Here is a 20,334-nt window from a genome sequence, read left to right as displayed (position 1 = left end):
TAATGCAATTAATTGGATCTAAAATCTAATCCAGCATCTAAATCATATCAATATTACATTATCAATTTACACCGCAAGAGCCAATCAGCTGACAGTATTTCAATTAAATCCAGCTACTCTTTTTCAAATACATTCTGTGTTAGATTACAATATTATCGTAGTGATAATTCGAATTTAGAAATTTTAATTTTCTAAAATTTCGCATGGTCGAAATATTCGAAACATTGAATTAAGGAATAATCTTACCCAATATTACGTTTAATATTACTCCAGATACATTCAGGGTCGCTTTTACAACTATTGTGACCCGTAAGCAGGTTTTTTGTAGAGAACACTTCAGCAGCTATTTTTTAATTTCTATAAATTAACCTGGAATTATCAAGGGAAGCTCTTTTGGCTACTTGGGCCCACACGCGGGAGCACTTTGGCCAGCATTCTCTTTCGAACTCCAATATTTTTTTTTTTTTTTTTTGTCATAATTTAAAAAAAACGAACCCAATTGTAGTGCAATTTTACCGTTAATCTAAGTCAGCTAAAGACCAATTGAGCAAAAATCAAATTTACATTCTATTTTTTTGTTGTCATTTCCAACGGCGGTGTGGTAGGCTTGGTAGAGTGTTGGACTTCTATTCCATAGGTTTAAGGTTCAAAGCTCATGCAAGTCGATCACCGTCAATTGTTCAATCAATACACAATATATGATCTGGAAGTGGTTATCTGAGGAACGCATTACTAAGGGCACTGATGGCACAGTTCCGATTCGTCTCGACGGTAGTACAAGTACGCTAAGAATAACCCGCATCAGATCATTCTGTGGCCAGATTGAACAGCTGTATTGAAGAACAATTGAAGAGCCGTTTAAGCGACTGTCTGATGGTGATAACCTCACCATCACATACAGTTTTTGTTTAATTTTTTGACAAAATTTAACAAACGAACCAGATAGGTGTCAGTTGTTCGTGCTTCAATGTTTAATATCTATTTCAAAATAACAATTATTAATACAAATTATTATCTATAAATATTTATTATTAAAATAATCATGAAATATAGTATAAAATAGTATTTATAAATAAATTGTGTCACATATAAACTATCTTCACCATCGGTTGCCGCTTCCATGTTATCCAATACTTGACGACGTGCAATAATTCCTTCAATAAATGTATGCACATCATAATATTTTAAATTCTCTGCTAGGTACGAATAATTTTCTTCAATACTACTTGAATTGTTTAATGGAGTATAACATGAATTAGGCACATGAAGTGGTATTTTTGATCTTGAATTTTGAATTCCATCTGGTGGGCGATTAATCATTGTTGAAAGTATTCCCTTTAAATTAAATATTTGAAAAATTATTTGTCTCCTCAGGGATTCTCTCTCGTAAAGTACCCGTATGAAACGACTCTATGGAAATTCTAATATCAAATATGGGAATATATATATTAACTTTAAAATTAATTTTGGGCCTTTTTAAGGCAGGTACCTATTTGCACGATATTTTATCCATCCAACTTCATTCAGGGGGAAACATTATTTATTTCGCCTAGTTTAACGGACATATAAAAGGTATTTTTTTATTTTGTGAACATATATATTATAGTAACTTTCGAACAAATGTCTACAAAATAGTCAAGGGCGTCGCCAAGGAGGGATAACTCTCTCCCAAGAGAGGCAAGACTTTGGTAAGGGGTAAGTCTGTGATATTTCGCAACATCTTTCGAATTCAACACGCGAATCTTTCGAATACGATTTTTTTACAGTTATTAAATTTATCTGTCTGTCGTACTGCCCCTTTCACCGATAGCTGGTGGCGCCCTTTAAAATAGACAAAATTGATAAGAGTAAGTATGTTAAATTGATATAATAATTTATAAAATATTTACCACAAGAATATCATCACAAAAAATTGGTGCACCTAGATCTGGGGCACATGTATCAAACAAGACACTTTTAGGTGTAATACACAGCAAAGATCCAGGTTCAATACCAGTTTTTAGTGGTGGTTGATCAAAAGAATGTTTCCAATGGCATGGAGAATCTTCATACCCTGAAATCTGAATAGAATTATTCAAATAAATATCAACAAAGAATGTTTGTAGTTTTTTGTGCAATACGCAGAAACTTCTTTGTAGACTACAAGCCAGGAATTATGTTGAAAAAGATGCTCCTTTATATAAAAATAAGTATAAGCACCATGGCGTCAGCTTTTGCGCGATACAGGTTGAGTACAAAGGAGAATTGAATGTCCCATTGCACCAGCAAATATTTACGGCATTCCCGGAACCGAAACCTGCATACGCATTCGAAGCTAATTATAAATGCCGTGCAGAAATAAATCCGGTAACTTCGGTAAAATTTTTGATCTCCCATCAATTTCCGAAGAACTACGTGATTTACTTCTGTACGGCATTTATGTAATTTGCTTCAAATAATTATGGAGAGGTAGTATCCAGCAACGCCGAACATATAAGCTGGTGCAATGATCAGGCACCAAGGAGGATGACATTTTAGACGAAAAATTTTAGCATGGGATTTTAGTCTAATTTAATAATTGATCGTAAAAAAGGCAATTATATAATTCTTCGAATTTAATGGTAACATTTGCGAACTTGGGATGCTTTTCATTGACTACGAAAAATATTTTTAAAGCTTAAAGATTTTGTTGTAAAATTGCAATCTTAATTGAGAGTTATTGGACTGTTCCACTCTTTTTATACTCGTTGTAGTGGTTTATTGTAGTGTTATATTTACTGAAAGCATAAAATTTACCTCAACAGGTACCTTAATTAATGTACTACCAACTTTCCATATACTTTTTAATATTTCCAATTCATTTGTACTCATAATTGGTTTATTTGATGGTGTTACATAGCTCACCAAATAGCATTGATCCACTGGTTGCGATTTTTTAACATTATACGACATTTTACTGTAGTTTTCATGTTCAATTACTTTTTCAGTATACGCAACTGTTATACGATCCGAATCATACACATGAGCTATTTTATATAAACGTGATTCTTCTAAGTGCTTTATTTCATCAAAGATGGTACCATTCGTGTCTTCAATTATATACACATACCTTTAATTAAAATTTTATTTTTCTATAAACCCATAAGGAAAATTTTATTGCAGCAAAAAATTGAATCAATAAGTATAACAGTATCATAAAAAACATTATATAATGTTTTTCATTTAGACAGTAGTTAGTTCTTAACTTATACATTTTTATCTGCGAAACTCACCAGTTAAATTGAATAAAACAAGCTTTTGCAGTTATTACCATTTTCGGTGACAATATTGCGCAAGTACAATATGCTAAAATTGGGGGTAAGTTACTATCGTCCCATTGTGTGCGTTTTGTACAAATGATACAAACTGGTGTTTTTTCAGCTAGAAAAATAAAAACTTTACATTATAGTGTCCAACGAGAAATTCTTAATTGTTTATTAACAAATTGCCACAAATTTTTTAGAAGTTGCTTTTTATCACAGTTATTTCAGGCAATAATGCTGACAAATTTCTATAGTTCTTTTTGTGCGCCACGGGCGTTTGAGGAATTGATAAAGACAAGTTTGGTAATAACAATAGAAGTTTTAATCGTTTAAATTTGAGTTTTGCTGTTTAAAACTGGTTATTTATAAAAAAAAAAACATATCATCCATTTATACCGTTTTCCCATGATAACAATATTTAATATGCCTCCATTTGAAGTCATTTTATTATTTAAATAATCCAACCCCCCTCCCCTTAAATTTTCAGAATTCATTTACACTTAGTCCAACTTCATATAAAAAAATCCCTGCCCTGGCGCTCGTACATCCTTAACGGTTTACTACAGCAAGTTATTTCGGTTTAAAAGTTATATACCTATCATATATTAAGCTCAAAAAGCTGTACTGTTTGTGTTAATTCTATTTTTGAATTACTAAATATACTTACACACAGCTAGTTCAACGTGGGCTGGATCATTAACAATTATTGCACTTACAAAGGGAAGAAGTACAATCAAAATGTCTATTTTAAGAATTTTTAAATTCATTATTTTTCAAATCATTTATATATGTAATCATCTAAAATTTTGTTTACGTTTAATTAACTTCCATCACTCAAAATGCTACAAAAAAATAATAATATTACCCTGTTTTTTTCAATTCAATTTCTATGGAATTAAAAATGTTTACATTTACTCAGTACTTATATAATAGGGGAAAGTGCTCTATAATGATCCATCAGAGTAAAATAATCCCTCGTTGTTTTAAGTGAACCAGTAAAGTCGTCTAGTATATTTATCGAATGATGACTTCCACGAGATGAAATTAATCGTTCAACAAAGACTTATGACGATGAAGTTATTTTGTGTTTCGTAGCAAAAATATTAATTTTACTGCTTATAGTATATGGTAAGACAAATTTCAACGTAAAATTTCTTCTTTTGTGTTAGTTAATTTCGCCGGCAGGTTGTTTTACTCTTGGCTTCTGTTGACTTTTAATAATATTATAACACATTTTTCAAGACTTATAATAAAGGTCAGTTTTTATGACGATATTCAAATATTTCGTTACAGGTAAAATGATCCCCCTTATATACGCTAAAATACCGTTTGATAAAAAATGCAATGGGATCACTTTATCCACCTATTATTACAAGGTCAGTAAAACGATCCCTTTGAGAAATATTGAATAGTTCTAAAAATTGGAACAAATCGAAAGAAATTGGCATGCCAGTATTGCAACACTTGAATAAAGAAATCAAAAATATTTCGACGTTATACATATGTCGAATATTTTGGCTATAAATAACATTTTCTCTTAGGGGGATCATTATAGAACACCTTCCCCTAATTAAAATTAGAAGCTGTGAGATTAATTTTTATGAGATCAAAGATATCGATAATTTTACTAACGTTCTGTGTGTTGACAGTCTGAGTAAATAAAAATGCCATGTTATAAAAAATAGTTTATTAAAAGTTTTAACAATAGTATACCTAACTTATCGTAACAAATAAAACTAATAAAAAATAAAAACTTAACAGACAACAAGAAACCACATTCGAACAATTTTCTCATGTTCAAAACAAAATGTACAAATCCCGCCTGTCTCGTAACTTTTAAGAATTACTTAATAAAATTATTTCAGAGATTTATTTTTGACTTCTTAATTCTCTTCGAAGAATTTTACCAGCTGCAGATTTTGGTATTGCATTTAAAAATTCCACACCTCCACTTAATCTTTTATATTCCACTACTTGCTTGGCAAGAAAATCCTATTTGAAAGAAAATGTTTTGTTAGTTTGAAGTAAATAATAGTTTGTAAAATAAAATTTATTATTAAATACTTACAGCAACATCATCTGCACTTATTTTTGAATTTTCTCGTTTTACAACAAACGCTTTAGGAGATTCTCCAAAGAATTCATGAGGAACTCCAACAACAGCACAGTCTACAATATCTGGATGCGAACGAAGTATCTGTTCTAACTCAGCTGGAGCAACTTGGAATCCTTTAACCTGTATCAAAAGTTTGTGTTGTAAAAGATTGACAGAATAATATTTAGACTTTTAGAGTTTAATTAGTAGGTTCATGTAGAAAGGTTGAGATTTCGAACAATTTAGTCCAAAAATCAAAATTCAAATGTTGCACTAATAAAAGTTGCCAAACTTATATTTTGATAATAATAATTGTACGAAAATTGATTTAAACAAGTGAAAACAAACAATTGACTGAATTAATTGTTGAAATACCATGTATAGGCAGTATTGATTACTCTTTCACATTACACATACATACATGTCACACATATACCACTAGTTCGATTTACATCTAGGCATATAAATATCGCGAGTATGACAAAGTACATGCGTTAAGCAATGCATCTAAGTAAGAGATATTATAGATGTTATATGAAATTGCAAAAAAGACTTGTATCGTGGCTTCGATGTCTTTTCAGCTATACAACAGTTCTTCTGTTGTGTGCCTGCAAAGAGTGGGAGAGAACACATGTATACTGCTCACTTAGATGCATTATATAAAAATTTCAGCTTGATATGTTTTTTTCGTTTTTTAGTTATCGTGATGACAAATGGACAGACGACAGACAGACAGACCGAAAATGGACTAATTTAATGATTTTATGAACACCTATACCTAAATTTTGTTCATAGCATCAATATTTTTAAGCGTTACAAACTTGGGACAAAACTTAGTATACCTTGGTATATTTCATATACATAAACTAAAGTACATAAACAAAAAATCGAAAAAAATTTATGGTTTCTGATTTGAATGAAACTTAGTATATAAGGTAATTTTGACCCAAAAAATTCAAAAATTGTATTCATTTGTTGATTGAAAGCATAGTTTTAGAAATATCACCCATTTTCTCATATTTTGGCTCGATATCTCCGAAACTAGTTGCCTAACCGTTATATTAATACAATTTTTGTCATTTATGGGTCATAATTACCTTATAAACTGACTTTTACCGAAATTGGAGAGAAAAAAATTTCCTCGATTTTTTCGATTTTTTTAAAGGGGTACCCCTTAAAAAAATTCCAAAAAATCGAAAAAAATTTATGGTTTCTGATTTGGATAAAACTTAGTATATAAGGTAATTTTGACCCAAAAAATGCAAAAATCGTATTCATTTGATGATTGGAAGTATAGTTTTTGAAATATCACCCATTATCCCATATTTGGGCTCGATATCTCCGAAACTAGTTTCCTAATCGTTATATAAATACGATTTTTGTAAATTATGGGTCAAAATTACCTTATAAATAGAGTTTTATCGAAATCGGAGCCAACATTTTTTTTTCGATTTTTTCGATTTTTGTAAAGGGGTACCCCTTAAAAAAATTCCAAAAAATCGAAAAAAATTTATGGTTTCTGATTTGGATAAAACTTAGTATATAAGGTAATTTTGACCCAAAAAATTCAAAAATCGTATTCATTTGATGATTGGAAGTATAGTTTTTGAAATATCACCCATTATCCCATATTTGGGCTCGATATCTCCGAAACTAGTTTCCTAATCGTTATATAAATACGATTTTTGTAAATTATGGGTCAAAATTACCTTATAAATAGAGTTTTATCGAAATCGGAGCCAACATTTTTTTTTCGATTTTTTCGATTTTTGTAAAGGGGTACCCCTTAAAAAAATTCCAAAAAATCGAAAAAAATTTATGGTTTCTGATTTGGATAAAACTTAGTATATAAGGTAATTTTGACCCAAAAAATTCAAAAATCGTATTCATTTGATGATTGGAAGTATAGTTTTTGAAATATCACCCATTATCCCATATTTGGGCTCGATATCTCCGAAACTAGTTTCCTAATCGTTATATAAATACGATTTTTGTAAATTATGGGTCAAAATTACCTTATAAATAGAGTTTTATCGAAATCGGAGCCAACATTTTTTTTTCGATTTTTTCGATTTTTGTAAAGGGGTACCCCTTAAAAAAATTCCAAAAAATCGAAAAAAATTTATGGTTTCTGATTTGGATAAAACTTAGTATATAAGGTAATTTTGACCCAAAAAATTCAAAAATCGTATTCATTTGATGATTGGAAGCATAGTTTTTGAAATTTCACCCATTATCCCATATTTTGGCTCGATATCTCCGAAACTAGTTTCCTAATCGTTATATAAATACGTTTTTTGTAAATTATGGGTCAAAATTACCTTATAAACAGAGTTTTATCGAAATCGGAGCCAACATTTTTTTTTCGATTTTTTCGATTTTGTATAAAGGGGTACCCCTTAAAAAAATTCCAAAAAATCGAAAAAACCAATACTTGTAATTTTGGAATAATTAATAATTTTGAATGGAATATGCAAAGTTAATTTTTGATAAGGAACATTTTTTACATTTAAACTTTTGTTCTATCTCTATCGGTTTACAAGATGGGTCCTACGGACCTAAGACCCAATTGACCTATGATGCTCATTTACGAACTTGACCTCACTTTTTACGTCCTGAGTACGCTGTAAAAATTTCAGCTTGATATCTTTTTTCGTTTTTGAGTTATCGTGTCCACAGACGGACGGACGGACGGACGGACGGACGGACGGACAACCGGAAATGGACTTATTAGGTGATTTTATGAACACCTATGACAAAATTTTTTTCCTAGCATCATTATTTTTAAGCGTTACAAACTTGGGACTAAACTTAATATACTATGTATATTTCCTATATACATGGTATAAAAAGTCGTAATGTATTTGTATTTTTAACAACCGACCCAAAAAAAGGGGTGTTATAAGGATTTAAGGAAAAAAGTAAATTAATAGGGAGTTTTCTTAGATATGTATCAAGTGCGAGCTTAGGGTTGGTTCCAAAAAATTGGTCGGGGGTTTTCTTCAATTTTGTAAATTTCACTTGTACATCATTTTAAGTACGGAATTTTTTTAGTTGCAAACGTACCTTAATTAATTCCTTTATCCTATCCTTAATATAGACTAAACCATCTTCAACACATGCAATATCTCCAGTCTTGAAAAAGCCATCTTCCGTAATTGATTCTTTGGTTGCTTTTTCATTTTTATAATATCCCTTCATAACTTGTGGTCCACGAAGCCATAATTCTCCAAGTTGTCCGTCATCAACGTCTTTACCCGTTGATGGATCGACTAATCTCATTTCTGTGTTTGGTAATAAGTGACCGATGGATCCAGGATTATAATTTTTCAATTTTCGATGAAAACCTAATGCAACTGGCGACGTTTCAGTTAAACCATATCCTGTAGACCAAGAATAATTACATCAATATTATATTTTATTCTTTATAAATACAAAGGATTAATAGTCTAAGATACAGTATCTGATGTTCTAACGAACTCTATATTTTCAGTAGTTACCAAATAGCAATAAATTTTTGATCGGGAATTTTAAATGGCTCGACCTAAAGTGCAAATATGCCCAACAAATTTTTCACACAGTAGTTTTCAAAAAAAATAACAAGGTCTTTCTTTTAAATGAAATTCAGCTAATGTGTCGCAAGTCTGTTAAAAATTTTAAAGCTCTCAACAGATTTTTTTGAAAGTTTTTTTGATAAAAATCGTTTTTAGAATTATGAGATGGAAACTTAAATACGAAAGGTTTGAAAGAGTAAATGACTAAAACAAAAGATTTATTAAAATGTAATAAGTTTACCGGTCTCAGGGAAGAAAAAAACAAGTCCAGTAGTTTACATAGCGACTTTAACAATCAAGGCCAATTATATTGGAAAAATTTAAGCTAGTGTAGATTTTAATAAACTACTAAGCTTGTTTTTCTCTTCCAATTGGTTTTAAAAGAATTATACTTATTGATTAAGCGAAAAGACAAAAAGCTTAGATGGTTTTGAAGATTCCTTGGGTCTCTTGAATGAATATCTGTAGTACCTTCTAGTAATATAATTTTTTTCTACCTTGATAATACATACCTTGCATAATGCAACATTCTTTAAAACTGAGTTTCTTTTTCAAATTGTCGAAATCGGATAAGCCAACTGGAGCTGCTCCACTTAATACAATTCCCACATTCTTTAAATCTTCTTTCGTAATGTTAGGATTTAAACTCATTAAAAACACTGTAAAAAATTAATTAGAAAATTATTTGATTTGAAAATATTGAGAGAAACTGCAAGCTGGCAACTTAAAGAGGATATCTTAAAGAAGCTCAATCTTAGATGCAGGGAGGAACGTCCTTGTTGTACTACAAGACAGATATGGTCTGAGCACAATCTTACAAGAGCTCTCACAATGGGGAGGAGGAGGAAACCATATCTCATCTTCTGTCACTGTCTAGCTCTTGCCACAAGGAGATGGATTTACTTGAGCCGGCCTCTCTTTGACGACCTCTCCAACCTAAATTTCGTCGACGTCAAAGCACTCCCGCTGCTCTTCAACAGCTCCAAATGGTTCATGGAGTAGTGGCCGGGGATGGGCCATCCTTTTTCGGTATCACAACGGACCTAATGGGCTAAGTGTATCCCACCCCAGGACAGCCACTCTAACCTAACCTATCATCAATTTTTAATACTAACTCACCTAAAGGTGGCACTACGTGCAAGCTGTGTGGTTGATGTTTCTTGAGCATGTCAACAAATTTATTAATTGTAAAGGTTGGCATAGCTACAACCTTTTGTCCAAGAATTAACTTTCCATACAATAACACAGATAATCCATAAATATGGAAAAAAGGCAAAATTCCTGGTACGACCAATGGATAATCCTCACCTAAAATTATCGAGAATAAAATTAATATAAAAGCAGTAATCATAAATCAAGGTTTGCAGAGAATCGCATATTTCGCTTGAAAATTTTAAATTTGATAAGTAATAATTTTACTTATCAAAAATGAAAGTTTGAAGATGGAAGTTTTTCTTGTTTTGTGACTAGAAAGTTTTCACGCCAATATTTCGCTTATAATTGACAATTTTGGAAAACTCTTTCTATTGTTCATCTACAATATTCATATTATACAACTTTTAAAACATTATTATTTTCATGTAACACCGATAATTAGGTACTGCAACAACTATTGATCTAATTTCTAAAATTAAAAATTGCGTTTTGGAAACCGAGGGAGAAGTTTAAGTGATACATTTAAAAGAACCATGCCGCATGTCCTACATCTCATTAAAATTATAATAAAAATTATAAATAAATTTAAAAAAAGTGCTTACCTAATGATGGAATAACAAGCATTTTTGAAGATGTTTGTTGTTCTAAATTACAAACAAGATTTCGGTGCGTTAAATCCACACCTTTTGGCAAACCAGTGGTACCACTAGAATACGGTCTAAATATGGTGTCATCCAATGATGGTTTTTTTAATTTACTTAATACATCTAAATTGGTATTTGGATTTACGAAATCTTCATAATTATGTACTCCTTTTGGAACTGAACCATTTTGTGGATTTATTACAATTATAGGTAATGGTTTTGGTAATTTATCTACTGCAACTTTTACTCTATCATATACATCATTTGAAACAACTATACATTTTGCATCAGAGTTAATTAATTGTTTATAGATTTCTTCGGATGTGTACACTGGATTACATGTTGTACAAACACAATTTGCATGTATTATACCTAAACTAATAATTGAGTATTCTGGGATATTTCCTAAAATTGTACATACTGCATCACCATCTTGTAAGTCAATTTTATTCTTAAGATTTGCGGCAAAAGCTTTTGTGCGAACTGCTAATTCATTATAGGTGTATTGACGATCTGTATCACAGCATTGCTGAAAAAAAAAATGTTTTCATTATTAAGTGTTTGAATTAACCAGATAGTTTCTTTCCAATGTCAAGCGTTAAAGCGTCGAGGTAAGATTTTGCCCAGTTTGACGAGGGGAATGTTAAACTTAAATTTAAATTTATTATTATTTATTGCTGAGTTCACGAACTAATAAAAAATATTTCGTAACTAAGAACACAATGTTAGGGTTTGATGATAGAGTAATGGCCTTGGTTTTTCTATCGTAGTTATAGTACAGTAAAAGATGTTATAAAAATCGACTAATAAAACAAATGAAAGAAACCGCTCGGATTTTGCTAAAACGTCATGGAATGTATTTCTTAGGTGTCAAATATCATTACTAGCGCATAAATTAACACATATAAGTGGCGTAAATGTTTCTATCTGTTAATAAACAATAAATTTTTAATTCAATGAAACGATCAATGTTAAAGTTCACTTAAAAAATTAGTAATTAGGCAACTTGTATGACGTAAATGTTAATTGTTTGTCAAATCATCGAAAACTATTATACATGTATAACGTATCAGTAATTGAAGTTGCCTATTTATTAACTTTGTAAGTTAACTTTCAACAATAACCGTTCCATTGAATTAACAAGATATTGTTTATTAACAAATAGAAACATTTGCCACTCATGCATTACTAATGATATTAGTAATAGAACTAATGAGCGGTTTTTTTCATTTTCCTTTATTTGTAACATCTTAAACTGAACTATTATTCTTGTTTTAGACAAATTATATATCAAGGATGTATAAGCATGGCAACAATAATTGATTTAAAGGCTCAAAATTTTTTTAATGACTTTTACTCAAAGAATATGTGGTTAAAATTTCAGCTTAGGTATCCATGCAAATTTTTAAGAAAAATATCATTGAAAATCGATATAAAATACATTACTCTAATGGAGAAATCTCAAAAAACGACATATTTTGAAGGTTTTTGACCATTTTCCCTTGGAACGAATGAAAATAAATTTAAAAAAAAAAAAAAAAACTTTTTAATAGAAAGTAGGCATATTAGCAATGACAGAAAAGAAACAAACCAAGTGTCTCCGTCCATATAAGGGATGTACGAGCAGGGTAGATTTAAGGTTGAAATTATTTTTATCTTATTTTCAACTTTGATGATAAATTTTAGTATATCTTTATAAATGTACCAAATGTGTTTTACCAAATATCGAAAGCTGAGTAACTTGAGACAAAATTTTGAATTTTCGATATTTAAAAAAATACGCCAGATATCGCAAAATTTGGATTCTTACTTTTCGTCTTATATCGTCAAGTTATAACATATATTATAATCAAAATTGAAAATATCAATTTTTTAAATTTGTGCCTCCACTACCGTGCTCATACATCCTTAAGTTATAGTCTTGGTCTTATCTAAGTCTTATTGTATCTCGTCCAGTCTGACAAGGTGAAGGTTATATTTAAATTTTCTTAAATTTTATGATTACTTATATTGCCAAATTTATGAACTAAGCAACATTTGAAATCTTAAAATGACATGTCAATTAAAATATATGTATCAATAAAACACATATTAATACACACATTCCATTTATTAAATTTAATAGGATGTAATTAATAATCTCTGTTGATAAATATATTTCGTCATCATCAATTGATTATTATATCATATCATAATATACATACATATACTTAATAATATTTATATTAATTGAACTGTTTGCTGTGGTGTGTGGTTTTGGACTCTGTACTTTGGAACACAACCTAATGATTTGTTTTTTTGTATTGCAAATATTGTTTTTACAATTTATAACAAATTAAATAAACAAAATATAAATAAACATTTGCAAATACTTATTTTTTTTGATAAACTCGACTGGTAAACAATTTGCTTAATTAAGGTATAAGTATAGGTAATCCAGACAAGTGTAGATAAAATTATTTTATACTAGCTTGATACCCGCCCGCTTCATTGGGCTTAAAAGTAAAACCACCGCTTTATAGCCTCTAGCTCTTTTGATCTCATTTATCAAACTTATCAACGTTCCATAACACTTGAAAAGATTGTTTTACGCAGCTAAAAGATATGCCCAGTTTTCAATTTTTTAAATTGTAGTATCTGTATCTTTTTTATTTATAGCTCATGTGTTATTCTGATGCAGGAACTATATTGCTGTGCAGTTTCATTAAAAACCATTCGCTTATTTTGCGTGAAAGCGTAACAAATAAACAAGCGTAACAAACACATCAATAATGTACACAACCGTTTTAACGATTGGACCAAAAAATATATAAGTATATTTTGAAAACATATCGCCATTTAGTCCTTTCTTATTTTTACCAACCCTGCATCTACTTTACAACCAGTTTCCACAAGCGTACAAGGCCATCATACGATATGCAAATAAGATTTTGTCAGATTTAAAACTCTTAATCTTCTTTACTTTTTTTATGGCTTATTCAATCCGGCTAATCTTGAAAACCACCATTATAGCAAATTTTTGTAATCATGCTTTATTTTGATATTTTTAGTTATCGTTAAAACTGGAGATTTTCTTAAAAAGTAATCAATAATTAAAAAAATTTGTCACACAGGGGCTACGTAAGCTTAAGACATTCTAACTTCATCGAATTGCTTATGCTTTTGAGATGTCATTTTAGAAAGTGGTTAATCGCACTATTATATAGTATATTAAGTAAGATATGAAGCTTAATGTGTAGTTTTAAAAAAATCTTACTTATTTTTATATCATGTATATATGAAATATATATACATAGTATATTAAGTTTAGTCCCAAGTTTGTAACGCTTCAATATATTGATGCTACGAAAAAAATTTTGGTATAGGTGTTCATAAAATCATCTAATTAGTCCATTTTCACTTGTCTCTCTGTCTGTCTGTCGTCCGTCCGTCTGTCATCACAATTACTCAAAAACGAAAAGAGATATCAAGCTGAAATTTTTATAGCGTGCTGAGGACGTAAAAAGTGAGGTCAAGTTCGTAAATGAGCAACATAGGTCAATTGAGTCTTGGGTCCGTAGGACCCATCTTGTAAACCGTTAGAGATAGGACAAAAGTTTAAATTTGAAAAATGTTCCTCATAAGAAAACAAACAACTTTGTTCGAAACAATTTTTCGTAAACGTTACTGTTTACCCGTGAGCGCGAATTATGCGCAAATTGTATAGTATTATATGGGTATATCAGTTAAATGTATATGTGTGACATGTTTGTATATGTAATGTGACAGTGTAATCAACACTGTATATACATGGTATTTCAACAATTAACTCAGTCAATTGTTTGTTTTCACTTGTTTTTTATACAATAGCTTCTTATCTTATCATTCCAATTAAATAATTAGAATTTAATTACCAACGCCAGGTGCTTAGTATTATCAAGTGCAAATAATTAATTAATATGTTCAAAGGTCTGTACATAATTATTATTGCAATTTAATTGAATAAATTATTAAATAATTGTGTACGTCAAGCGGCGATTAAAAGAGCCCATTTACGCTGGATAAAACCAATTTGATAAGGGTGTATAATTTTTGTGTATGATTACCGGAATTTAAAAGTATCTTTTTTAAACATCTATGTACAATCTGGGCATAGTAAGAACCCATAGTTTAATGAAACTATTGGCATTAAATTTTAAACTAAGAAAATATAAATACAATAAACGGTAGCTACACAAAATCTTTTTAAGAATATTAACACAAGAAAAATTGACAAAAATGGGAAGTAATTTAAAAATATTTTAAACAAAATTTGTTTCTTTCTAAATTTTCTATTACATATTTTTAATGAGTTTCTAGCGTTAAAGTTTGCCGAGATATTGTACTACTTTTAGAAATGTTTACATTTTTTTCACAAAATTCTTAAACAATTCGAAATCTGTACGTTTTTTCAGAAATAGTGTGATAAAATAGAATATAAACACCTTGATAAAATAGAAAAAAAACTAAGATATTGGTTCGTATTTCCTTTTCGTAAGAGCAATCCTAACGGAGATACCGCCAACTGAATATCCAACGAAAACGTTTTACAATTAATTACAGAATTAGAGAAAGTTATTCGGTATTTGCTGCTATCTTTTTTATAGTTCATTTTAAAATAAACTTTCAAAATGAACTTTAGTCGCAGTCCATAGCTTGGTTTGATACTTGAATAATAATTTTACAGGAAATTTTAATATTTTATAAATTAGAAACATTTGTATATCAGTGGTTAAAATGATTATGAGCGATTGGAGTCAATATGGAAACAATTTTTAATTTTATTGATTGAGAATTATTTACTGCTGATCGTAGAAAATTTTTGCATAAACTTGTCTAAAATTATTTTATTAAAATTAAAACTAATTAATTTTAATTATTCTTATCTCATTCATTTCTAGAGAAAATAATGGCACGAAAAAATATTATTTTAAACAGTTATATTAGAATTAGAAACATATTGATATTAAATTAATTAATTTTGTGGATATACGCTCATTCCCGTACACCTATATAATAATCGACAAGTTTTACCAAACTTTCGATTTTTTTAAAATCGATATTAACTAAAAACGATATTTATTTTTAAAATTTCCTGATATTTCAAAATTTAAATTATCAAGAAAGTTAAAATTATAATAATAAAATTATCACACAATGAACATTATATTTCATTGCATGTTTACTGAATTTTATGATAATTTATCTAAATAAAAATTATGTTTCTAAAATATATAACATCCTTTATCAGAGATGCTAAAATTTTACATACATCATAAATCATTGAATATTAGACAAAATAATAATATGACACTAAGTGTTAAATATATTGAACTAGGGGATTTCAGTTATTATATAATTAAAATTATCAAAATCATAATATACATATATTTACGTTTGAAAGGATTAATTTACCTACTTTTCACTCTATTCGACCAGAATAAAAAATTCCCACAGATAATAAAATAATATAAGAAAATTGAATTCGAAAAAAAATTAAAACATCCTTAAAAGTCTGAATTATTTGCATTCATTCTGAAAACTTTCATATTCTGAACATCATAAACAAATTAGCAAAAATAGAAGGCTGTATATGATACCTAAGTGCTTCCAAAATATCAAAATTATTTATTTCAACAATAGTTTATGATTGGTTTTGGATGATTTAAAATTCTTAACCGGTAAAGGAAAGGTACTTAGCGTCTTTAATACAAACGCGAGAATGTCTTTTTTTGTAGACTAGGCGCCAATAGAATAGAACACCAAAAACGGCAAGACAGATCCAGAAGTCAATTATCAAATTAGTGACCTATTTTGATTTTATTCAACACATGAACATTTTTTTGGCATATAGTAAGGATCAACCTTATGGAAAAAATTTATAGAAACGAATTGAGTTAAATTTGGTTGCTGAGGTGGGGGTCTTTGGGGTAGCAGATCAGGAATATGATGTTCCAAAGTTTCCTTGATGCATCTAGTGACTTGGATGACCTGGTTGTACAACATCATCATCTATATTATCTCTAAATTGTTATAAAACCCATTTAAAATAATTTTACCCAGCGGTTTTCGAGGTTGCTGATACGAATATAATATCTAAAATACTCTTCGATGTACCTGGAGACCAGGGTACCCAGGTTGCAGAGCTCATCTCCAGGATTTTTCACAAAATTAGTCATGAAATGCATCCAAAATCGATACTGTGTTTTAAAGTCGCTTATCAGGTCCCTTGTTACCGAGCTCACCTTCAAGATTTTGCACAAAATTTGCCACGGCACCATATTTATGATCATAAACCTTAAAAATCTCTTAATACCGTTTTTGGATACATTTTGTGACTAATTTTATGAAAAACACTGGAAATGAGCTCTGTAAACAGGGACTTGGATGAAATTTACATAAATTTAGTGATAATCCTCTTAGTGATAGAACTAAAATAGGCCACAAGTTTTATAATTATCTTCCTGAATCGAATAGAAAGAAAAAACCGCATCTCAATCTGCTTTGCCCGAAAAAAAAATCGATCTCTGTCGTATGGCCTATAATGATTGTCAGTTTGATGAACTTTTTAAATGAAATTTAACAAGTGAAAGCGGTTCAGCCGCAGGGTATGTTATCTTCAAACCACAGTTTAAACTTTTAAGGTAGTTGGTGCAGTATAATAATCAATGCTATGCGTTTCCTTTAAATAACTATTAATAACTTATATTTATGTGTGCAAAAACTTCGGGATTAAACAATTAAGTCATTGAATTATTTTCTTCGAAAAAAAAACTGTTTTTTTAATGAAAAAAAAAACGAGCGTATAATGTATCTAATAAACAGTGCCACGTTCTAATAAAGAGTGCACCTAAATATTTCCAAAACCATTATAACTTAATTTTTACATTAATTATTATACTAAACTCCTGAATGTTTATGCAATAATGTAAAAATATAAATTCTAATTAAATAATTTATTATAAATATCGATATTTAATCAGTAAACATTTATAAAGGTTAATGTCAATATTTGTATCGACATAGATCTTGTACAGTGGGTACAACCTTGACAAAGTTCATTAACTTTTTGAAGCAAATAGAAGTTGTGATATACATACAATATAGTACAATACACAGCCTTTTAGTGTGTATGGCTTAATAGTTTGGTTCTTCCCACCACATAAATAAAAATTTCGATGTGGACTTTGGACAAGAAATATAAACCTCTATATTCAAACAAGGCTGGAAGTAGTATGGAGAGTGTATCAGTGGGTAGACACCATAATATGATTTCTATTGAATCCTTAAACTGTTTATAAATAAAATTTGTTAAAGTGTTGCGGCACCCAGGTTGTAAAACAAAAGAAAAAAAAACCGTAAATACAGTCTGGTGCGACCCTTAAGGTCAACGCAAATAACATCCCAGCATAAAAAAAGTAAAAAAAAAAAATTAAAAAAAAAAAACTCGACCGAATGCTATGAAATCCTTTCCGGATCGAATTGCGGTTAATACAATCAACTCCTTAACGATGTTGAAATCATTTTTTGTTCGCGCAATATCGACGACGAAAAAAATGACCACGGATGTATGTAGACACACAGACACACACATGCATACATTATCTCCAAATTGTGTGTCGTAGAGAAAAGTTTGGTAGACTCGCCAAACAAGAAACTCACAAAGTTTCATAATTGTATTAAATCATTTATCAAAGCACCCTTTCTGCCCTACGGTCGAGTAATCAAGACTGTATATATATTTGAAGACACTTTGATTATTTTATCAAAAATTCTGTTCTTTTAAAATTAAAATTTTAGCAATTAAAAAAATAATAAAAGTACTAGAATATTCATTGAATTTATCGTTCGTCAAGCAAAAAATATGCAAATAAAAATGTGCAAGGGTATTGGGAAAATTATACTTAATTAAATCTAAATAACTGTATTTAAAAAAAAAAATTTATGTTATTAATATTTCTTTTTAGCTTAACAATTGCTAGCTATTTTTTAGGTATTCTAGCTAGTTGGGGAACTAACGAATCTATGGAGCTAGGATTGAGTTGAGAGATTGGAGATTGAAAAAGTGAGATTGATTTTTTCGCTAATACCTACATTAATTTTTACCCGGCTGTTAAAGAGTAGTTATGTTTTTCGCGCGTATCTTGTACGTATGCATATTTGTTTGTAAGTTTCTTCCAAACAGCTTGATGGATTTCAACATTTAAGGTTTCATTATATTTTTCTCAAAAACCCAAGTATTCTTAGATAGGTGTTTGAAAAAACAAAACAAAATGACGGATTTTTGGAGCGAAATAGTAATACGTTAATAAAGAAAAACCTATCGAGTAGGGTATCAATATAAAAGAAATTAAAAGGGGATTAAAAAAATATATATTAGTTATGTTTAAATTTGATTAGACACTAAAAAGTCTAAAATAACATAAAAAATAAAAGAATAGAAAACCCAACTGCATTAAATAAAATCTGAAAAGAAAGAAACAAGTCAACTAATTTACATAGCGACTGGCTCAAATCTTCCCAATAATGGGCCTCGTTTGTTAAAAACGAGGAACTATGTAAACAACTGGATTTGTTTCTTTCTTTTCAGATTTTATTTAAGCGGGTTTTTATTTTTTTTAAATTATTTATTTTATTATAAAATAAAGGTTTAACACCCAAAAACTTTCGCTGATTTTTACGAATATCCTATTCCACAATTGGGATTTTTTTTTAATAACTACATATTCGCATTCATTCCCAAAAACTTTGGAACGACAAAAATTCGACCACTTAACGTGAAATTATCATTTTATTTCAATATGAAATTGTTTTTAATTAATATAATAAGAGATTTTAAAGTGCTTACCAGTCCTATTCGATCACTCCATAAATCATAATATTTATACATATATTCTGGTAAGGTCACTTGTGGAAAATCAATTGACGGTAACATTGATTGATGAATTTTTCGTTTAACTGTACTTGTAGAAAAATTATTTCTATGTTCTGCAAGAAAAAAATGATAATATAAATAATAAAATCATATTGAACACATCATCAGTATAAATACCTAAGCAACTTGAGGTATTTACATTATACAGTAATTGTTGATTCAATACTAATTTTATTGAATTATTGTTTTTATTAAGTACAGAATTTACAAGTAATATTAATTGTTTATTTTTATATAAAGCCATTTTATTGTTTTAATTAAAAGTTTAAAAAAAAAAACTTAATTCAAAATCACTATGTTTATTTATTATTAAATAAAATAAGTTTGAGTATGTACAAAACAAAATATTTTATTTCTTTTAATATAATAATATTCCACACAAAACAAGCACCCGATTATAACTAACAACTGGAAACTTGATTAGCATTTATTCAGTTTGAATACTTTGCACGGTGATATTGACTTTAGTTGAGTAGAGTGTATGTCATACAACATTTATTCCATTGTGACTTGAGTTTATTTTGCGAGATAACATAATAATAAAAATCATTACTCTTAATATTTTATTAATAATCATAAAAATATTAATGGTGGGGATTAAACCAAAGTATAATTAGTATCATGTTATTTAAAATAAAATTAATTTATTATA

At 29.3% G+C, this 20,334-nt stretch overlaps 2 protein-coding genes across 2 annotated transcripts; both read right to left on the bottom strand.

Annotated features, from left to right (window-relative positions):
• Positions 1–25: 25 nt before the first annotated feature.
• Positions 26–4,105, bottom strand: LOC123297807. Its single transcript, XM_044879598.1, has 6 exons — positions 3,949–4,105; positions 3,252–3,399; positions 2,776–3,088; positions 1,890–2,060; positions 1,087–1,335; positions 26–37 (listed from the first exon to the last, which is right to left on the bottom strand). The coding sequence occupies exons 1-6, from the start codon at positions 4,046–4,048 to the stop codon at positions 26–28; spliced, it is 993 nt and encodes a 330-aa protein (XP_044735533.1). The 5' UTR covers positions 4,049–4,105.
• An 848-nt stretch (positions 4,106–4,953) lies between these two features.
• On the bottom strand, positions 4,954–19,898 carry LOC123297471 (4-coumarate--CoA ligase 1-like). Its single transcript, XM_044879140.1, has 8 exons — positions 19,800–19,898; positions 19,596–19,735; positions 10,688–11,258; positions 10,050–10,238; positions 9,443–9,589; positions 8,443–8,759; positions 5,350–5,517; positions 4,954–5,273 (listed from the first exon to the last, which is right to left on the bottom strand). Exons 2-8 carry the CDS (start codon positions 19,680–19,682, stop codon positions 5,151–5,153), a joined length of 1,602 nt encoding a protein of 533 aa, XP_044735075.1. The 5' UTR covers positions 19,683–19,735; positions 19,800–19,898; the 3' UTR covers positions 4,954–5,150.
• Between the last annotated feature and the right edge of the window lie 436 nt (positions 19,899–20,334).

The sequence above is a fragment of the Chrysoperla carnea genome, chromosome 4 (genome assembly GCF_905475395.1).
Source record: "Chrysoperla carnea chromosome 4, inChrCarn1.1, whole genome shotgun sequence".
NCBI lineage: Eukaryota > Metazoa > Arthropoda > Insecta > Neuroptera > Chrysopidae > Chrysoperla > Chrysoperla carnea.
Note: the sequence above shows the minus strand (reverse complement) of the source record. Positions and strands in the feature narration are given on the sequence as shown.

Bases quoted from the DNA above. Each gene is read 5' to 3' on its own strand.
- LOC123297807 (XM_044879598.1), bottom strand. From the start codon at position 4,048: ATGAATTTAAAAATTCTTAAAATAGACATTTTGATTGTACTTCTTCCC. The intron at 3,400-3,948 runs GTAAGTATATTT...TTATTTTTCTAG, and splicing joins CCACGTTGAACTAGCTGTGT to CTGAAAAAACACCAGTTTGT. The intron at 3,089-3,251 runs GTGAGTTTCGCA...TTTTAATTAAAG, and splicing joins TGTTTTATTCAATTTAACTG to GTATGTGTATATAATTGAAG.
- LOC123297471 (XM_044879140.1), bottom strand. From the start codon at position 19,682: ATGTTACCGTCAATTGATTTTCCACAAGTGACCTTACCAGAATATATG. The intron at 5,518-8,442 runs GTACGTTTGCAA...CTTTTGATACAG, and splicing joins GGATAAAGGAATTAATTAAG to GTTAAAGGATTCCAAGTTGC. The intron at 5,274-5,349 runs GTAAGTATTTAA...TCTTTCAAATAG, and splicing joins TAAGTGCAGATGATGTTGCT to GATTTTCTTGCCAAGCAAGT.